The sequence below is a fragment of the Aythya fuligula genome, chromosome 1 (genome assembly GCF_009819795.1).
Source record: "Aythya fuligula isolate bAytFul2 chromosome 1, bAytFul2.pri, whole genome shotgun sequence".
Classification (NCBI taxonomy): Eukaryota; Metazoa; Chordata; class Aves; order Anseriformes; family Anatidae; genus Aythya; species Aythya fuligula.
The window spans coordinates 46,663,644-46,686,165 of NC_045559.1; the positions used below are offsets into that span (position 1 = coordinate 46,663,644).

Genomic DNA, 22,522 nt, shown 5'->3' on the forward strand with positions numbered 1-22,522 from the left:
GTGATAGTGGTGGTAGGGTAGTTGTTGGCCCAGGTGGTCTTGGGGGTCTTTTCCAACCTTAATGATTCTATGATTAGCTGTACAACATAATACAGTGATATCTACTGAAAATCCAGTCATTTAATTTGTGAGGATTTGTCACATGTCATATCTACTCAAATATACATGGAACATTAGCAGACTATCCATCAAATAGTTATTGTTTAGTTATCATTTACCAGGGAAGCAACTGGAGGAGTGCTGTCAACCAACATTCATTCATTCATGAATAGAAGTCTTTAAAAATTGTAAAAGATTTGATTTAAAGACTGAACAGTGCCACATCATTTCTAGTTTCTAAAGTGTTTTGCAGTTTGTAAAGAATGAAGGAGGCTAAACAGTGACATTTTGGTGGAATATGGATACTGTTTAGAGCTATAGTGTCTCCATCATTGATTCCAAATTACGGACACTGGAAATAACTGCCTGGAGAGTTAGTTCTGTTTTAATATTGAATGTTCATTGCAGAAAAAGCCTGGAGAATTTTACCCACTTAATTTTTAGACAATACAGCTCAAAAGGCAATAAATCCGAGTGAATGGAAGACAGATTTTTCACACTAATCCAATCTTACTTCATAAAGCCAGCTCCCAACCCACATCGAAATATAGAAGTGAAGATAAACATGGAGTCATGCCTGCTATAGTTATGTATTTTAGTACATGGATTTACCTTCAGTATGGCATGGTACAACAAACTGGGGATGGTCCACAACACATAAACTCTGAATATGATCATACCTCTTAGCATGCCATGAGGTTTTGCACGGCTAACCCACCTAGTACAAGAATATTCTACATTCAAGATCTTAGACTTTACTTTTGGCAATGAATCGCCCACAATCCTGCTAAAATGCAAAGTGAACAAAATTATAAGAAAATGCACATATGGAGATGGGAACGACCTAATTTATGCCAAGCTCCTCAGTTAAAGCTCTCAAAAGTCTATTTTATGATATGCTTTTCTTTCTAAAACATGTAGTGTATTTTCTTTTTCACTGAGCTGTTTCTTTTGTTATTTACATCATATGAATCTTTTGAGGATGGATATTATAACTGCTCTTGTCAAACTGGAGGGCTGCTGAATTACATCTATTCAACTTTGGTGAAAGCCTGAGAACAACAAACTGTCTTATTTTAAGTGTTTCCAGCCCTACATACTATCATGCAGTGGAATAAAAAATAAATATTTTTTAAAAAGCATGAAAAATGCAACAGGCCACACAATTTTAACTTTAACCTTCTTAATATAACTTGGATTCTTTTCCTGTAGAGCTGAAAAAAAAAAATTGTAAGTCAAAAACAGAAAGACATATGTAACTGAATCTAGCTTGTACATAAAAATCTTTCTTTCAAAAATATATATTTTTATTGTTAAAAAAACCAGTATCAAATTACAGTAACATTTAAAAAAAATAATTTACACAGCCTTCTGAAAGCTTCTAAAAATATTGTAACAAAAATCAATGAAGCTTAGAATTTAAAAAAGTAAGAGCTTTATGCTTGTTAGCTGTCTACAACAGTGAAGCTAACACATGATTATGAGCTTGCACCTGTCAAGAACATGACAGTGAGCTCTGAAGCTTATTATTCTAGGACAGTGTAATACTAATTATGTCAAAAGAAGAGCAGACAGAGTAAAATAATTTTTGATATACGATGGCTGTTATAAATGTCACATACCATATATTTACAATTTATTCAGTGGCACAGTCAGCTCTTTGTTGGGAAATGAGTAATGATATGCTGTCCAACACTGCAGAAAGTTCACCAACTCTAGAAGAGCTACTTTCACAAAAGTATTTTAATTCATTTTGATAAGATAAAAAGCCCTCACTCCTCAAGGCTCCCTTGTCTCCATCTAACCCCGAACACAGTAAGTAAAAAAAAAACCATAGAGAGTAACCCATCATTTTAATTTTTTAGTATTAGGATAATTATTAATGTGAGAAGTGTGATGGGGAAACTTGGAAGAAGATCATTTTTACATTGAATCTTCAAAGACTTTTGCCATACAATATTCAATACATATGCCACGGTCAGCATAGACTCCAGAATTCCAGTTTGAGATTTCTCTGAGTAGTATAGTCTGAGCTGCTTATATTTGAAAGCTTAAATAGTCTGTTTGCAAGCAAGAGAAAATACTGATTTTCTAGCTAGCTGATGGTCAGTGAAAAATTTTGGCAATCTTCAGACGTTAATTGAATTTCAAACATGGGACTTCAACAGATTTTGAGAAACTATAAATTATACATTTATGATTTTCAAAATCAGTCTTTTACTACAGACCAATTTAACAATATTGTTATTGCTTGTACCAACAAATTGCCAATCAAACCTTAGGACATTTTTGGTGTGAAACATGGAGCTCTCAAAGATTAAAAGCTTCAGCCTTACCTAATAACACATCCACCTTCTAAACTAATCATGAACTTGTCTTAAATATCATTTTGTTTAACTTCCTAAGGCCTAAATAGAGTGGGCACAGGATAGTGATCATTTCTGCAGGAATGAATAACACAAAGATGTTTGCATTTGTTAATGAAGTCCTTCACTGCTTACGCAGGATTTTGGTTTTGCATTTTTTGTGTTTTTTTTTTTTTGTTTGTTTGTTTGTTTTTGTTTTTGTGTGTGTGTGTGTGTTGTTTTTTTTTAATTTCTTTTTTCAGTAGTGCTCCTAGAAATATCACCATTGGAATTAGCAAGAATCTGAACATTTACAAAATGCAACTATAATATAATATTTGAAAAATCCATATGAACAATAAGTACCTTTGAAGAATCAGCTAGACTACCATGTGGTAGTTCTACATCATATAGCTCTTCTGGGAACTTCTCAGGACAACACATAGAATATTCAGACAAATGTTTTTTAAGAAAGGAATGCATTTTTGCAATGCGTAGAACAATCCATGCATCAAAAACAGATTTAAGGCGTCCATCTCTTCCAGAAAATAATTCAGGTCCTGATTTAGGGGCAGGTTTGGAAAGAGATTAATTTTATTAATTATCATTTGCATTTAAAAGTAAAGTTTTATACTGCTACTGGATATTTAAAAATATAGTACAATATCTAAATCAATTCTGTAGGAAATAAACATTTCCAACAACTATACTGATTGTCCTTGAATGTTAATAGGGTATGTTTTTTGGTCTCCAGTTTTTCACTGGAAACCTGATGCTGAACGAGGCTCTGTCTAGTACTGTAAAGTGACAGATGCAGATTTGGGGTTTAGGGACTTAAATTTAGATGTGTAAGCATCAGTATGTTCACTAGACTTCTACACATCAGCTAGAATAAAGGTATATTTAGTCAATACAGTCAAAAAATCTCTAAGTGCAACTTTGCTCACCCTAATTTAGACAGCTAGTGGCTGATGATGAGAGTCACTCCTTAGGCTTCATCAACAATAACTGCAGTGGTATATGCATATTTTGACACCTACACATACATACTTTACTGTCCTTATGGTTCTGCAGTCAGGTAGAATACTTTCATATGATGTCACAAGGAAAAAATACCAACCTCCTCTGAAATTATTATTTTCAGAGTTGCTTAGCTTCTGTCTAGAGAAAGTCTACAATCTAGTTTGATTCTTGACTATCAGTGTCACTTGTCTATCCAGCAGCTTGCCATCACATGCAGATGCCCAGAAATCAATAGATTCCCACTCTATTTAAAAGTTTCTATCTAAGCTTGCTGCAAAATAAACCAAGTATGTACATAATATCTGAGCATTTAATCCAAATGCTCAATAGTGCTCAGCCTTCCCATTTAAACTACAGTCAACTCCTATTTTCATATAATCATATAATTTTCAAAAACAGGCCCCCAAACTGAACAGATTTGTTTCAGATGACACTGAAGTCTTATGTACATAGAATTTAAAAAATATATAGTTTATGAATTTAAAAAGTGCTCCAGAAATAGTAACAGAAATTCTGTTTTCTGGGATGCATTCTGTTGGTATTATTAAGGCCTGTAAAAAGCAAAGAAAAAAAGGTAGTATCTTCACTTATGACACATGTAAATTGACACAAATTATTACTTCAGTAAAGATTTCTCACCTTTACATAATTTAAAAGAACTGAAAATGAGGAGATCTCAGATTATGGACTTAAAAACTGACATGTTTGGCCTGCAAGAACAGTATGTCACCTACAGCAGTTTTCTAAAAGGAATAAAAAAATCATACCAGATCGAAGGTTTGTGTTATAAAGTCTTTGTAAATAACTGTGATATTGAATTAAGTGAACCCATGTTATCATCTCTTTCTTCCAGCTGGCCTTGGTGGCAAGACATTCCATTCTTTCTTTTTGGTTCTGCTCATTTTGTATAATTTGTTTGTTTTCAGTCGAAGATGCTGTGGGACTTTCATAGATGACATTGTATCCATCTGCAAATCCAGTAACAATACAAATATAGACATTAAGTCAATGGTTGCAATTCAAAAGCTGTTTCTAAGCTGTATTGGAACTATCTCTAACTAAAATGTAACCTGTGAACCTGGTTATGTTTTTCATAAGAGCAAAATTCTTCATATTCTACTTCAGTACTAGCTGAACACTGTGAAGAAAATATTTCTCAGATCATGGCCAAGAATCTGAGTGGTCCTTGTAAGAAGGTAAGAGGGGTAGAGAGACAGGGTTTCTTCTCTTCTCTCTCTCTCTCTCTCTTTCTCCACATAAAAGCTAAGCAAATGCAGAAATTAGTCTCAGTGCTTTGTCCTCAATGTGTGTGGGACACAATCATCTGCATCACCACTTTCTGACTCATTTGCAATACAGCCATACATCATGTTTAGTTCTATTTACAAAACTTTTACAAAATAAACCATTTAACTTAAATTGAGCTCTATATGTAGTCTCTGCTATCTAACACTTGCCCTGAATCCTCAAAATACACAGCAAAATGCAATTTTACATCTCTCTTTTAGTGGAGTTGTGAAAGGCCAAATTAATTCCTCTATCTGTGGAAGGTCTCTGTGCTTCCCTGCACAACTGGAGCCTGACTCTGCAGATGTTCTTCAGACAGAAACCTAAACAAAAATCTGTGAAAGTTTTGCCAGCATGAAGTTTGCAAAGACCTGATTCCTCATTCCTTGTTTCAAGTCTGAACCAAGATAAGGTTCCTAAGTGGCATGATATTTTAGTTTATCTTTGCCCTCTTTTCCCATCCAAACACATTAGAAACCAACTGACAGTAAAGTTTAGCAGATATCATTCTTACTCACTGTGGAACAAATCAAAATGATCAGCATAAGTAGGAAGATTTTCTGTTGTTATGCAGATGATAAAGGTCTTGAAGGAGTTAAGGAAAGTGTATAACTAGGAATCACTAATGTATAACTAGGAATTCAAGCAAAGATCACTCAAAAGGAACATCTTACGTTATACTTGTAACAACAAGTGAACTAGAGTAGTGAATACATAATCAGCACTGAGTGAGTAACAGGTATCCTTGCAGATGTCATCAATCCTAGCTACTGCAGTTGAACTTAGTTATGCTGACCTGAACTCAGAATGTTTATTATCAGCTTCAGTCCACAGTCCCTTTTAGATATTAAGTGTATTATCAATAAAATGTCTTATTGATTCTGGATGAAATAAACAAACAAACAAACTTTTTTTTTTAGTGCTACCTAAAAATGATACTTATGCAAAAAGAGTGGGAAAAAAATCACAGTTCAATTACCACTATATCACAAATTATGTGCTATACATGTTTTCACTGTTTTAGTACATTGCTCTCTTAAAAACCTTCACAATTCTTCTGGTTTATGTCTCATTCCAAATAAAATAAACCTTACATTATAGTAATTCCTAATAGTAAGCTTCCAGCATACTTCTACAAAAGCTGAATGCCTCCATTATTCCAGATATATCACAGGCAATTTTAAAAACAGAATTTAGTTTAAAATGTCCACATTGTTTATAAACGAAACTTAAACAATGTGTTTCACTGATGGCTTTAAAGAAAATATTTAGCATGCTGTGCTGATCATTTCCATTTCAATTTACCTTTATATATTTTGGCCTACTATTGCTTTTCTACATTTTCTATTTTTTTAATTTTTTTTTAATTTTTTGTGCTGCCTAACAGAACTATCAGGAGAAACACCTGCTGCATTTGATAAAAGGAAAAAAAAAAATGATCTGTAATTATAAGCAAATGGTGCTAATACAAGACAATCAGATTGATGGAAGGTCTTAGCATACAACACTTGTTTTCATAAACCAATCAAAACACATGTTTAAACGCTGTGCAGTAAGCAGACATTGCTCAGCTTTGCCAGCAACTGTTGAGTAATTCAGTCTTTGTCAGTCACTTGAGATGACTGAAATTAAGCCATGGAAACAAAATTTTATCACTAAATATTTTCCAGTTTAAAAATAAACACTGATATTTTGCCTTAGTGCTTATATAACATTTTGAAACCATTATGCCACAATTCCTAATTTCACTAAATTTAGTTTTTATCAAAAACTTCAATTTCATCAGCTCCAGTAGTAAAATAAATGCAGAAGTTGGGATTAAATGAGGCAAAGTTCTACTGAATAGCTAGGGGAAGCATCTCTAAAAGATAATACATTGGGCTGGAAAGACAGTGAAATTTTTTATTATATGGTCATTGACTTTTAGAATATAGTACCTAGGCAGATAACTTTGCAAGCGGTTTTTTTGTTGGTTACTTTGGTTTTGGTTTGGGTTTTGGTTTATTGGTTGTTTTGGGGGAGGGGGGAGGTTGGTTGGTTGTCTTTTTGTGTATAGGTGGTGGTGGCTTTATTGGTGGGAAGCTATTCAAGATCAACAGTTGATTCTGAAATCTGAAGAAAAAGTGAAAATCTCCAAAGAAAAGCTGGTATAACTAATGAAAAAATACGTTCTAAATGAGAGTTTGACAAAAAAGCCAGGATGCCTTATCTGAGGGCCAAGAGCTACTCTGGAAGTCTAGGGAAGCCTTGTGACAAAGGCCCATCTGTTTCTCTCAAAGATGGCAGTACGCACACTATTCCCATCACTCTTTCCAAACCACGGTATGCAACCTCCGCAATTTTTCTTAACCTATTAAGCTGATTAAAGACCCATTTGCCAGGTTACCTGAACTGCTCACATTTTGTACTGCCACGCAAGACAAGAAGGTTTGATTTTTACTTTCCAAATTTGACTTATACTTTTTCATAAATGAAAATTAGATACCAAATGTATTACTGGATTATATGGCATATATAGTTCATTTTTATTTAATGTTCTAATATTACTAAGTATAAAGGAATACCAGACAAGAAGTCTCTGTATGAAGCAAGAAGATCCATGGAAGCAAATTCTGGAATTTTCTGCTGTACTTCATCCTTCTCTTTAACACTCTTCATTCCAATTAATAGCTGAGAAGCAACCACTGCTTCACTAACCTAAAAATAATATTTATTTTATTCAGGACTTGTTCACTGCAATATTTACACAGATTTTAAAATCTGAGACTAGCAAGCTAATAATGAAAAATTAATTACTCAATATACTATATTTTTAAAAGTCAGGAAAATATTCCACTCCTCCCTGACGTATGGTACATACCATAGTTAAATAAATCATTACTGCTGACAGCTTAATTACTACACAAGTGATTTCAAATCAGATATCCTCACCTGGATGCCACTGATGTCTGCCCACATGTCAAATACATATGCACGTATCAGGCAGTGTGCTATTATATTTGCACTGAACCAAAGTAGAGGCAAACAGAGTCAGATCTGTCCATGAGAGATTAAATGCACCACTCAGAAAGCGTCCACTTTAATTTCCCCAAATTAAGGCCCATGACAGAAATTTCAGGGAACCTTAATTCTTGGCTTGTTTTGCGTTGTCTTGTCTTGTTTTGTTTTGTTGGGTAAATTGCAGGAAATAAAACCAAAAACAAACAAAAAAATACTTCTTCAGAATATTGCACCAACCTGTCTGGCTGCTCTTACTGCAATCCAGGCTTGTACTTTGTAGACTTCTGATTTCAGAGCCTACTCAGGAAAAGAAGAGAGTTCTTTAGAAGAGGACTAAAATTATACACCCACTCATAATTAGGATTCTAAATGTATTATGGTAAAATATACTTTGATGATAGCAAAAAATCCTCAGACTTAGATAATTATTGTTTCATTTAAAAGTAAAAAACAACATTGGTTTTATAAATCCATAATTTATTTGGTAAAAGCTTTACCCAGATTACCCAGAGCATACTAATTGTCTGCTCCTCCAAAATTTTCACAGTGCAGCTTTATACGACCCTCACTATTCCAGAGTTCAGGTATCATTTTCCATTTTCTAGAATCTCAATTACTCTTTCCTCTTATGTTAGACTTTACACTCAAAAAACAGTTTGTAGCTGCTTTAATGTGGTTGACGCCTTTTATGTTTCTCATTCCTTGCTCATAACTGTACTGAAAAATTGAAATATGATAAAATATAAATATTACCACATAAAAATCATGTTGGAATGTTATGTTTTCTTTGCAAAGAACAAATTAATGAAAACATTTGGTTCTGTTTCTTCCTATTTTCTAATAGAAAAATATTTTAAGTGTTATCATTCCACACAATAAACATGAAGAATCACATCAAACAAGATATAATTCTACTGCCGTACTATGTGATTTCTTTGTGTGATTTTTCTAGTAGGATTTTCAATACCAGTATGATTTATGGGTCACAGTAAGTAATAGCTTGGCAAGATGAACATTGTTGTAACAGAAATACATTTCCTGCTTTGAAGAGGCTGCTGCCCAAAAGATAGAAAACATACCCTTGATTTGGAAGGCACCATCTTATCTGTCTGTGACACATTCTCATTGTGTGCAACAAAATGCATATACAATAGTGCTATTTCAAGGTATGATCTTCTTATTAACCTGTGAGAAACAAAACACAGACCAATCAGTGTTAATACCAAAGTAAGCATTATGATGAGTCTCAGTCCTACATAAGACTAGCCAGACAGCCCCACCAAATAAATGTTTCATCCAATCCACACCATCTCTTTAAAATATATCTTCTTTCAGAAAGCCATGTAATCCTGTTTTCAAGTCTCAGTGGGTCTAAAACATCCCCATGGTTTGCTTAACAAATAACACTGTGATTTAAGAGTATGTCAAATATAATTTGTGCCACATGCAATAAATATTCAATAAATATTCAATAATTCTTTTACTTTATGCAATAAATAAATGGGAAATGTTTAGTAAGAAAACTGTAATTCTGCAAGGAAAGTGATCTTTCTGTACAGAATCTGTACAGAACCTCTTCCTTCCTCAAGTTCAGGCATATATCTATTGTCCCAGTTTCCTTGAAGTATGGATGGCTGAATTTGGATACGAGTATTCAGTCAAACCTAGAAAAGTATTTGTCTCTTCCAGGAACTAGGAAAAACACCAAAGGTGACCAAAATGATCTTTCATTTCCTCATTGGGTTCAGCTGAAGAACCTTCTTAGTTATGAGTTCTGTACCAGCACACTACATCTCCAGACAGACTGTCCTCACCAGCTCCTGTTCTCCTATACTTCTTTCTCCTTTGGTCATTTTTTCAGTAGTATTATAAACAAGACCAAAATCACAGTATCTGCAGAACTTCTCCAACATTTCTATTCCCTTTAGGTTTCTAAGTCTTTTTACACAGATTCCTCCCATCTCTGCAGAACTCTCCAAATTTCCCCTAAGAATTAGCTTCCTTAATCTTACCAACAAACTCCTGCTCATGCAGTTACTCTTTTGGACAGAGTCGTATTGCACAGAGCTGGCTGCTCAGATAGTACCGTAAATTCCAGCTTAAGTATGATTTGTGTGAAGCAAAATATGAAAGTCACACAATTTTGTTCAGTTCAGGAGAGGACAAACTAAGCCTGAAAATGAGAAGTTCTGCACTTGGTTGGCCACAATTTAGTTAACTTTCCAGTCTTGCTAATAAAACAGGATTTCAGTCATCAAGAAGCAACTTTAATTAAACAATTCCATAGGTATCTGAGGGCTCATATAAAGGTGATCTGGATGTTTAGTTTTCCAAAAATAAGAAAGTAGAGGTCCATTGATGTTGCTGTACAGACTTTAGAATGACTGTAGCAAATTAAAAAAGAGTGTAGCAAATTAAACTTGCAGAACATCACCACAGTCGATTTCTGTACTATCTTCCATCATGCTGACTTGCTTGTAGAGGTTTATTACTATGCTACTGCTTCAGTGTTCAGAGTTCTGGTTCATTAACTTAAGTACCAGAATACCCACACAATCAAGGTAAATTGCTGCCTTTACACTGTCTGTAACCATACATGGCACATTATTCATTAAGACTGGTCAAGAATCTAAAAAAAATAATGTCCAATATATCAGAGTTGCTTGACAGAATTTATTGGCTGGCTTGGCTCAGCTCTTTAGGCATCTTCTATGCAGATAACTAATGCCAAAGTCACTGTCCTGATATCTGTTACAAACACATTTCCTGTGCTCCTTCTGCCTCTGTTCTTCTGCCTTTTTCTGGCTGCTAACCTTTTCAAGCTGGATTTCTATTATCTGGAAAGGGGCAGGCCACAGCTCATCTTCTGAAATATGAATAAAACCCCTGTTTAACTGATAGCTCAGTCGCTGGTGTTGACAGAGAGGGTAAAAATTTGGAAATAAAACTACAAGCCGTAACTTAGTATACTCAAAAAAATGTTTTTACATCTTCTTAGCATTAGTTTTAAATAAGAGAATAAATATACATTAGTTCTTCTTTACTACAATAGAAGAAAACTGTACAAAACCATAAAAGAAGTCCCACACCAAATTTCAGGAAAAGGTCAAAAATATATTCATTTTAATATATATTAAAATCATTCTGAAAGTTATATATCTAGTTTCTTACTCAAAGTTTTGATCATGTTGCTGGCTCAGTTTTATAGCTTCCAACAGTGTTTCAACAGCTAGATATGACTTGTTATTGCCTGCTTTGGTTATCTGGCATTCCACCTTACCTAAGAAAGAAATATAGAAAGCAGATTTGCAAGATTTTACTTATTTATTTTTTTCTGTAAGACCCTGACCCAGGTTGTTCCTCCCACACACCCCCATCCCCATCCCCAGGAAAGTTGAACAATAGACTGAATTATCTGTTTTCTTCCCAATTGTATCAGGTTTACATGGCAAGGTTTTGGTAGCAGGGGGCTGCAGGGGTGGCCTCTGTGAGAAGAATCAAGAAGCTGCCCCATGTTAAATAAGGACCACTTTCAGACAGCTCCAAAGGGACCCGCCAATGATCAAAGCCGAGCCAATAAGTGATGCTGTTTGCACCTCTCCATGAGCGTACTTAAGAAAGAGAAAAAAGCTGCTGAGCAACAGCAACTGGAAGAATGAGTGAGAACCAGCCCTGCAGACCCCAAGGTCAGTGCAGCAGGAGGGCAGGAGGTGCTCCAGGCAGGCAGCAGCAGTTCCCCTGTGGGTTGTGGAGAGGCCCCTGGTGGAGCAGGCTGTCCCCCTGCAGCCCATGGGTCCCACATGGAGCAGATCTCCACGCTGCAGCCCCCCCATGAGTGGAGGAGCCCCCGGTGGAGCAGGTGGATGTGGCCTGGAGGAGGCTGCAGCTCATGGAGAGCCCCCACAGGAGCAGGCCCCTGGCCAGAGCTGCAGCCCGTGGAGAGAAGCCCACGCAGGAGCAGGGGCCTGAGGGGAGCTGCCACCCGTGGGGGACCCATTCTGGAGCAGTTTGCTCCTGGGGGATGGACCCCGTGGTACGGAGCCGTGTGGGAGCAGTTCTTGAAGAGCTGCTGCCTGTGGGCAGCCCCCACAGTATCAGTCAGGAAGGATGGTATCCTGTGGGAGGGATCCCACGTGGAGCAGGGGCAGAGAGGGACTGAGAGGGAGCAGCAGAGACAAAGCATCAGGGACTGACCGCATTCCCCATTCCCAATTCCCCTGAGTTGCTTGGAGAGAAGAGGGTGGAAGGTGTTTTTAGTTTCTCACTGCTCTAGCTTGTTAGTAAGAGGCAATAACTTTTATTAATCTTCCTATACTGAGTCTGTTTTGCCTGTGACAGTAATTGTTGAGTGATCTCAGCCCTTGAGCCCTTTTCATTGTATTTTCTCCCCCTTTTCTTTTGAGGATGGGGATTGAAAGGGTGGTTATCATGGAGTTCAGTTGCCCAGCTGGGTAAAACCACCACACCAATAAGGAAAATCTTTTCCTTTTTTTTTTTTTTTCTTTTCGATGCTATGCACAATGCCTGTGTAACAGGTCATTTCATAGACTAGCTAAAATAAACTGTGGAATCATAATGACTCTTAATGTGTAGTGATCCAATTGGAAGACCATTGTACTTTGAAGGGTTAGTGATCCACATAACAGTCACTGTGTAGGCACAGGTCTGCGCTGTACATGAAGTATGGCTTGTGAGCCAGTATCATGCTGTGTATGTCCTCTGGCCACAGGATAAACTTATCTACCTAACTTAACAAGAGAGCCTGTTGGCATCAGCTTCTTAGTACCAATGATTATGCTACCTGCAGATCCTTGCCTTTTTGTAAAGTGTAGCAAGAAGTTAGGTGAACATGCTTTTTGTTTGACAGTAGAAACAATGAATAGAACTACTTTCTTTCAAGAGCTCAAAAGACAAAATGAGACCACATTTTCACTGATGGGATCTGCATGGTGTGCTACACCCTGACTAGAGGCCCATGTGCAACTTGGTTTTGTCAGAATCTGAAGGGTTGTACGATTGTTTACACTATCTTCTCCTTTATAGTGCTAACCTTGTAAATGACATTTTAAGTGATAACTTTACAGAGTATGATTGCCATTTCAGCTGGGATTCTTACAATCCAGCACCTCCTGGTGCAAAACATAATGCCACTGAAGTCCAAACGCAAGCACACATGTAATTCATTAGCTTTGTTAAATTAATTAGAAAATTGTTATGAAGCTCTCATCTTCTTTACATCAGACTGATGCAAAGGAGCTAATTAGCTTTCTACAGTGTCCTTAAGCTCATCAGCTATGCCCTTTGATCCCTGATAACATAGAGATGGGAAAAGTTTTACTGCAGTTTTGAAATTATTTGTTGCATAATGCACCTTGAGCTATGCTGGTATGATATGAAATGCAGGAGAGACAGATCTGAAGTTAGGCTATATGACAAATATCCACATCTGTTCTATTTTTCTAAGAAAATGTCTCCATTTTAAGAGAGGCTACAAGTATAAGATCACCATAGGAAGGAAATTATGATGAAAAAACAGGGTTATATTTACCTATCTGAAAAAGAAGCTCAGCTTCGATATCTAATTCTTTTTTTGCAGATTCTCTGCAAAGCTCCAATGCTGATTCTAAATGTTTGAGAGCACATAACCATTGCAGTGGATCTACTCTTTCAGGTGTACAAGCTACTTTTTCAGCTAATGTGCATCCTAAGGAAGAAAAAAATAGATATCTTTTACTAAAGGATTTAATACAAAACCAATTTATGCAAAACAAAGTTCCTCAGAACAAATGCTGTTACATATTTACTGCTACAATCCAATTCTCAAATATTTGAGTGATTAATATGGATTAATATTCCATGAATATGGAACTATAATGATGTTTCATTACTTCATGAGGTTTATGAGGCTAATGAGGTTTACTTAGGCCATTCAAAAGAAGCTCAGGCTAAACAAATCAATCCTTTGACAAATGATCTGAAGGACTGGCACTAAGCCACTTCCTACCTTTGTTTCACCTGACAGTTACAGGCAGAACCTACTCCTCTCTGAGCCTTACCAAATTCCCAGATTCGTTTTCTATTAACCAGTTCTTGTACCTTCACCTCTGATGCATCAGTTTATCTGCTAGTGCATAAATTATGAATGAAAAAGAATGAAAAATGAAAAATAATAATGTATTGCATTTTTCTTACCAATTCTCATTTTGACTTGGGCTAGAAGGTTGATATGGGGCAAGTAGATATTTTTTGCAGGTAGGACTAAGCAAGTCAATGTACTGTCCTCTATCTGCTGTTCAATGGATTCTCCACACAAAAAAATCTATAAAAAGAGTATGTTTTGTAAAATCAAGTTACAGATACTAAACTAAATAGTTTGAAGAAGTAAGTGAGGTACTTGTAAAACGTGGAACTCAATTGTTTCTTACATATATATATTAAAAAAAAAAAAAAAAAAAAAAAAAAAAAAAAACACTAGGAAAGGGCCTGATACTCTTGCATTCCTTTACTTCAGTTTGTGATTGTCTTCTTTGCAGAGAAGTTTGGTAGAAAACGAAGAATTTCAATGAACTCTTGATCAGATTTATTAGTGTCAGGCTTTGGTTTCTAAAAGCAAACTTCCTCGGAAAAGGCAGTCTTTAAGAAATAGAACTCCCAAGTAACCTGATCATTAGAAAGAAACTGTCATGTCTGGAAAGAAATCTGACATCCAGCAAAAGCCAGAGGCCAGAAAAGAAAAATAACATTGCATATACGGACCAAACTTCTCAGTCATGGAAATATAGTGATGGGAGACATGCTGTAAACTGCTAAGTCTCTTGAAGGTTAGCAAGTTTCACAAGCAGAAGTCTGAGTATAAAGTGATTCATAGGATTATTCATTACTTGGGGGAACAAACATTCAAATGATTATATTTCTATATTAGGAAATACGAGGTTAAAAATTTGATCTAACAGCTTTTCTTCACAATCTATATAAAGAAAGTGTGGAGATGTGCATATCTATTTTTAGATCACCAAATAGGTAAATTATTAATTACTACACAGTCCTCTCACATATATCATGTCTTTAGATAATTTTTTAATTATATATTTTTTTACATGGAAATTATTTCTTCATAGTGACTGTAACAATCTGTCAATCTAAACAATACGTCATTTTCTATACATTTTCTAAATTCAAATCATTCTAAGTCAAGGTACAAAGCTAAATCCTTAAACTTGGATGCTCAAAAGTTAGGAATTTTATGAGATATACATCTTCCCTGAGGTGCTGAACACCAATGTGTGGGAAAAGTGAGTGTTCCAGATCTCTGAAAAATCAAACTTCCCATTTCTGTTTTTCACATCCGGACATACATTTGCAAGTAATCAATATTTTTTAAACTGTATGAAAATATCAAACTACTTAGAACTATTAATATGCATGATGATTATGAAAAAAAAAAAAAAAAGTTGGTAAAATGAATTACTTCTTTATAGTATGCAATCTAGGGAAAATTAGACTCATCAATTAATAGGAATAGCCTTTTTTAATAAATTGTTAAAAGGGCTTCCAGAATAGATGAGTTAAAACTGTTGTAAGGATTTGAAAATGCTGTGTAAATCATATACTCACTGCTTTAATGGTAATTTCATGTGCCAAAATTAGTAAATTTAATGGTTCCACTGCAGAAGAACAATATTCTGCATCCCCTACTGTTTGCAATGCTAGTACGTCTGCCAGCAGAAGCATACTTTTCACAAGAGTCAAAGACGCTGGAGAGAAAATAAATGTATTCTCTTGGAGTAAACTGATGATATCCTGTTTGGACATAGATAACATAAAACAATGTTGTTACAATGTTTGCCATCTGTTTATGAGGACAAATCACAAAAAGTGAAAAAAACTCTATTGTAGAGGCATTATTTCAAGCTTATTTAATGCTTGCATCAGCTGTTCTGACTCCACAAAAAAAAAAAAAAAAAAGCATCAAAGAAAAGCCAACAGTCTCTCCTTTATGCTCAAACCTGCAAAAGTTTAATGCCTGCCATGGGACATCTTTCTTGAAGGTCAAGAATAGCAGCTTGCACCATCATTTCAGCTTGAGTCTCAATATCACCAAAGGCTTCCGCCTCTATTATTACTTCTTTTATCACACTTCTGCGTTCAGCCACATAATTTTCTAAAAGAAGGAAATACATGATTAGTAAAACTACAATAGAAAAGACTTCACAGTAACTTATTCCATTCTTAGAAAATTCTTATTATTATTATATTAGAAAACCACTAGAAAGTTACAGGAAATCTGACAATACAGATTCCACAGTATCATTTCACCAATTCTTTGCCAAATTTGCTCTCAGAAGAAAGAAAAACTAAAGAGTGTTTAAGTTGTACATTCTTTAAATTCATCCAAATGCATTATTTGTATGTTAGCCACCAGCATAATTAATTTTGCAGATTTTGCAGAGCAAATGTCACATTCAAAAATCTGATCTTAGCATTGCAAAATAGCAACAGCCTTTACAGGAATTATCCAGAAGAGATTCATATAAAAGTTTTGTTACTGACCTAGACCATGATTTTGATACTTGAGTGAGTTTCAGAGTTTATATTGTTTATAGAACTAAGTAGGAAAAACTTTTTTTTTTTTCTATCATCAAACTTCAGTAAATGTACTTTGTAGTATCTCACTTAAATCCTTAGAAGTAAAATAATCTGGAACATAATGTTTTCATTTATAGGTGATATAAAAAGTGAAAAAATAAAACTTTTACATTTTTTAAACTAGTGGTATGTTGCAAGTGTGTTTTGTTTTGCTTTGTTTCTTTAAACAAGTATACCTATTTAATTTAATTACACTGATTACATTTGAAACTTTTTACTGTACAAATGATTGTCAAAAGATTATGACCATTAAACATTAATGTAATGTTTTGTTTTTATGTACTCTAGGGAGAGATTATACGCAGAAATACATCTTCCTTACTGCACTGAATGAATTTAATGCAAATAATTGCACAGTAATCAATGTTAATGTTTTTATTTATGAATAAGAATTTACTCTGCCTGTTATACTCTAAAAGCATAAACCGAAAAAGGGTAATACCTTCCATATAACCAATGCCGTGTATCTGTGTTACTAGTGCAGTCACTAACATTTTACGACACCTTAGCCACAGATGCATATTCATATGATCTTGTGCAATTGTACTGTGAGGCAGTTGACCATCTTGAGCACAAAAATCCTAATAATTTCCAAAAGCAAGAGAAATGTTACTTTGGGAGTCAACTACTTCAATACATACAAAGCAACAGAATAGTATTCATTCTAAAATAAATGAAGTTAGTACAAACATATTACAAATAATAAGATAATCATAACAACATATGTATTTGAATGGTAGATATGTTGTGTTGTGGTTTTTGTTTGTTGGTTTGTTTGCTTGCTTCTTTGTTTTTCATAAAAGAGCCCCATATATTATTTAACTTAAAATCTATAGAAAATTTGAAACATGATCAAATTAAGCCAGCTTTAATGGGAGAGTCCATTAATTATATGTACGTGAAAAACACAAGATAAGCTGAAGCACCATGTGATGAACAGCTCATGGAGAATAATTCTAAGAGTTTGGACTTCTTTCATCTCAAACAGGAACATTGCTCAAAACTCTAAGGAACGGAATGGTCCATTGTGGTTGTAGAGCAGGGTCAATAATATCAAGTTCTGTTAACTTAAACAGAGATTAGAAATAAATTTATAGGTTTTGTTCTCTTGTTCCTAGTTTTTCTAGTAATTAGAAACAAATACTGATGTATAGTACTGGGAGTACTGATATATGACATGAAACATGTCATATATCATTTTCTCCCCAGTTTAATGGCAACCATGTAATACAGATGATTGCTATGTTCTAACTTTCTGAAAGTCTCTTAACGGTTAGCACAAGACTTCATATACTAAAAAAGTCATGTAAATCGTATATCCATGCATACAAAACACATCCTTACATTCTTTTTTTCTTGAAAATCCGTTGGTTTCATCCTAAAAATGTCTGCATCTTGAAGAAGTCGAATTGCAGTGAAAGCCAAAGCAACACTGTGATAGAGAACAGTATTATTAAAACAGCGCTAATTATACTCACTATTATATGCTTCCATTATAACAGATACTTCACTTCTGACTATATGAGAAATGTCTATAAGCAGCTATCAATTTTTGCTTCATTGTAATAACTTGCACTAAGAGCATATTCTGAATTTGTAGGCATTGCAGTACAAAAGTAAGAAAACAGCAGTAAGAGAAATGTTTTTGCCAGATATAACCTGATACTAACGAGTAAGCCAAGAAATACAATCTTCTGTTGGAGCAATCAAAGCAGAACTCCACTCTAAGTGTCAGTTACACGTCTTCCTTCAGGAATGGGCTTTTAGAAATTAAAAGATGTAAAAATACTGAAAATGACAAAATATACTGGGAGAGTTCAGTATTTCAACAACAACTAAAGACCTACAAAACCACTTTCTTCCGTAAATCCTTTCCAGACTATACGTTATTCATTCTGTTAAATCCCCATGACCAAATAATCACAGGATTTTAGTAAACACCATCAGTCAAAACTTGAACCAGGTGCCATCCTCGCATAACCTTGCCAGTAAGCAATCACATGATATTTAGTCTCATCCCCCACCCCAGCCCCATCACAAATCCTTTTCTGGACTTCACTCTGAACAGCATCAAGAACGATACAGACACTATTAGAACTGGTGGAGCAATCAACTGAACACCACGTTTCCAAAAATTTTGACTTGGGATTCCAAAATATTGTCAGATTTATTAAAATATTAATTACTATGCTTTTTTTTTTCTTTTCTTTTTTCATGCTTTCTTTTTAAAGCTTTCAGAAACACTGTTCAATTTCCATGACATCTACAAAAATGGATGGCTATAACAGTAGACTTGGTGAACACAAGTATATTCAGACATTTGCAAAACCAACATACTGAGATTCTTTTTAACAACAGGATTTGTTGCACAAAGAATTTGTTGGTCCAAATATTCTGAGAAGTGAAAAAAAAATGTCTCATGGTATTAGTTTTCTGTCTCTAATTGTACATTTTCCCCTACATTTGTAAATATCTACTTTCCTAACTCTTCTCTAAAACATTTTTAGTTTGTTCACTTTGAAGTACTACTTTTTCTTTACCCACTGAAAGGTATTTTCCTAATAATGCAAAAGCACTTGAGAGTATCCCTATCTCACCTCAGATATTTTTCAGCAAGTTAATTGTATAACAAAAATTCAAATTATCTTGAAGTCTTTTTAAATAGAGAGGTTTTACATACAGAAATCCTCTTTATAGAGAGACTGGCTGCTGTGAAGCAAATGAAATAATAATTTATGAATGCCTTACAGCCTTCTTACACTGCCAGACTAGTGTAAAGAGCTTTTAGTGCAAGATGGATTCAGGCTCTGTTTGAATATACCACTTTTGAGAAGTGAGAAGTGCTAGATTAATTGTTTTAAAGGCAAAGTTCTTGATTCATTCACAAAGAAGTAAGAACAAGAGTTGCACTACTCTGAAATTATTCACATTCTGGCAACTTACATCTGACATCTGATGAATAACCTCCAGAGATAAGAGGGTAGTTAAAGTCCTTCTGATTCTATCCTGCTTGTTGTTTTTGTGATGCAGAACTGGATGGATTACATCAATTCAGTACAAATAGACCCCAAAGTAACAGTGAGAACCAAAACTGTTAATATCTTGCCTTTCAGCTCTCAGAATTCAATACTTATGAATCTCCTTCATCATCCGTTTACCCCAGTTTTATTCAACAAAGTGAAACTAGAATAAATCAATGTTGAATTTGATGACAACCTTCTCTCTAACAAAGGAAAAGATGAAACAAAATTTGCTTATAAAAGCAAAACAGACACTAAGGATATTGCAATGAAATATCCCAAATGCTTTTCTTTCTTTTTATTAAGAAGAGTTTTCCCCTGAAACTAGGTATCAAAGTTAAAATTACAGCAAAATCTGACATTTTTCAAAATGCTGTTTGAGATGCTATGGCTAACATTTCTCAAATAAAATGAAGAAAGCGCAGTACCCAAGAGTATATACAGGGTTTTAAGAAATATTAACCTAACTTTCTGGGCACCGCAACCTCCAGTTAACTGAAATTCTGAAAACTTGGCCATTTTTATCTACGTGCTTATCTATAAATTTCACCATTAAAATGTAGACCACAAGCCCAAGGGTTCATATACATATTGATTTAATTAGTTATTTACACACATAAGCAGATGAGTACATATTTAGATAATTAGAAACCTCAAATAGTTAGGGAAGATACTGTGCAGATATTCTCCTTGAAATCAGTGTAATTATTCCTATAAATAAAGTTATTCTGAGGTATTAATTTTTTTTTTTGCAAGACAGAGGCTGTAATGTAGAATTTTCCCTTGATGAAATTTTTGTGGCCGTCTTTTGCTGTCAACAAGAGTGATGTGTCTATATATTTCCCTTGACAAAATACACATCGTTTTATCAGCCGAATCAGAAAGTGGCAAGACGATCAAAATAGGAAAGTGCAGCTGACTATAACAATTTCACCACTAAGTCACTTTGCCAAAGGAAAAAAATGATGAATTTCTGTAATATCATGCAAAGTTTGATTTCTAGGCTGGCAGGCAGGAAACATTCAGCTGTCCAGAGAAATGTTTCATTTGTATCTGAGGTAGATAGATCAGCAGTTTCCATGGAAGGCAGTGCAATAAAATTGTAAAATAGGGAGAAAAAAAAAAAAAAAAAAAAAAAAAAAATTTTTTTCTGTGGGCTGTCTTTTTGTTGTTGTAGTGTGTTTTTTTTTTCTGTTTTCTGACCATCATCAATATATATGGCCCATTAAACAAAAAATGATACACAAAATTATTCAAATCCATTGAAACCCCTGATAATGTAGAAAAGGTTCTTCAATTTGAGACAAGTTATAAACCTAGAGAGAAACTACACACTAGGATACAACTACATGTCAAAATGAAGGGTCCTGCACTGAAAATGGTTTGCATACTGGAACAAGTTTAGCACGGTGAATGAGTTTGGGTTGGTACTCTACTAACACAGATTTTACCAACCCTAGTATCAAGCTAACACAGGCTTATTTACATGATGTTGCATAAAATTCTGTGTACTGGTCCTTAGTTGCTAATACAAAAATTGTATAAAATCCACATGGTACTTAAAACACAATGAGACCACTGTCCAGGGATTTGTTGTTTTCTCTTTTTCAATTTTCTCAAATTTATGGCAAACTAATCTAATTTGAAAAGCACTGAATAGATAAATATTTCATTACAAGAAATGTCTATGAATAGCCTAAAAGTTCTTACTTCCCATCTTCACTGATAAACTTACTAGCCTCGATATAAATTATTATAGTCCAGATATATGAACTTTTGGGAAACTTCTAGATTTTAAACTAATATAAAGAAAACTCAGGTGAAGGATCATGGTGCAGTACTCTTTCATTGTTTTCCTTTCAGTATTCTATCCAGCACTGTGATGTTCCTGTCCTTATTAATTTTTTTTAAATTGCGGTAGCATAGAAGTGAAAAGGGACTGTGTTATTTAAAGGCTATCTGATTTGGAGCTGTTTATTTGCCTAGGATAGTTGGGAGAAGGAAAGCAGTTTGCCTTTGATGTAGCAGAAGACATTTATTTTTCAACATCTAAGTTGTTAATACATTTCTGTGTGCCCCATGTATTCAAAGAACAGCATAACTGTAGTTTATTGGAGTTCTACAAAATAGATGAGAATCTCAAAAAATCACAGAATTTCAAAATGGTAATTTGGAGAAAATATCTGGCAGACCATGTAAATACAACAGTATTTTACATGGTATCCCTAACAATTCAATTAATACCTGAAGGTTACATCAATGATTTTTAATCAAATTTATTATAACGTTAACATTTTAACATTTTAATCTGACAGCATTAACTATATAAAGAGGAAATGTTCTTTTAGGAGGAAATGTTCTTTTAGGACAGTAATGTAGTTCTTTTAAGAATACAGTAGAATTCAGAAATAAAGAAATATCAAGTTCAGTGGCCTGCTAAACACTAAATTTATAAAAATTGCATGACCTAACAGATCCAGACTTTAACAAAAACTAAACATTGCAGCTTTTCTTTGATTTTTTATAAAACTGTATGACAAAAACAATACACAGTGAAATCACAGGCCAATAACTCATGACCTTTTAAAAAGTAAAATAAAGTAATAATAAAAAAAGGAAACACTAGGATAAATTAATGTTTGTGGATACTTCAATGGGCTTATTATGTTTCGTTGCTAAGATTTAGAATATTTATGTAACTTTGTAGACATAAAGGACTCAAAGATATTGCTAGATTTATTTTTTAATTTTCCATAGTCAAAGCTGTACAACATAAGGTTGTTCATAATTTTACTTACCTGAATGCTGCTTGATGCCGTTGTTGAAAAATAGCAGCAAGCTGAAGTTTGGCCTCAATAAGAGCCTCTATATCTTCAACAGAACACTGGGATATCTCCCCATTATATTTGTCCTGTATGTTCTGCACAAGATAGTTAAGACTTTCTTCAGCTTCTGTCAGTAAAATTCCCTAGAGAAAAATACAGCATTGAAAATTGAAAAGGAAAGAGAGGGAGAGAGAGGAAAAGAGGGAGAGAAAAGGTATTCTCTTCCATTATAATCTACTACCACTACATCCTAGAACAAACCAACTTTAATACAGTG

At 34.6% G+C, this 22,522-nt stretch overlaps 1 protein-coding gene across 1 annotated transcript in view; it reads right to left on the reverse strand.

Annotated features, from left to right (window-relative positions):
* The window catches only part of CFAP54 (cilia and flagella associated protein 54), a 108,701-nt gene that overhangs the window by 7,401 nt on the left and 78,778 nt on the right, over positions 1-22,522 (reverse strand). Inside the window, 13 exon segments of the mRNA XM_032207690.1 lie at positions 2,811-3,004; positions 4,235-4,435; positions 7,319-7,451; positions 7,992-8,087; positions 8,834-8,939; positions 10,926-11,034; positions 13,303-13,458; positions 13,947-14,073; positions 15,369-15,554; positions 15,761-15,915; positions 16,843-16,981; positions 17,730-17,832; positions 22,219-22,388. Coding sequence (XP_032063581.1) covers positions 2,811-3,004; positions 4,235-4,435; positions 7,319-7,451; positions 7,992-8,087; positions 8,834-8,939; positions 10,926-11,034; positions 13,303-13,458; positions 13,947-14,073; positions 15,369-15,554; positions 15,761-15,915; positions 16,843-16,981; positions 17,730-17,832; positions 22,219-22,388 — 1,875 coding nt within the window.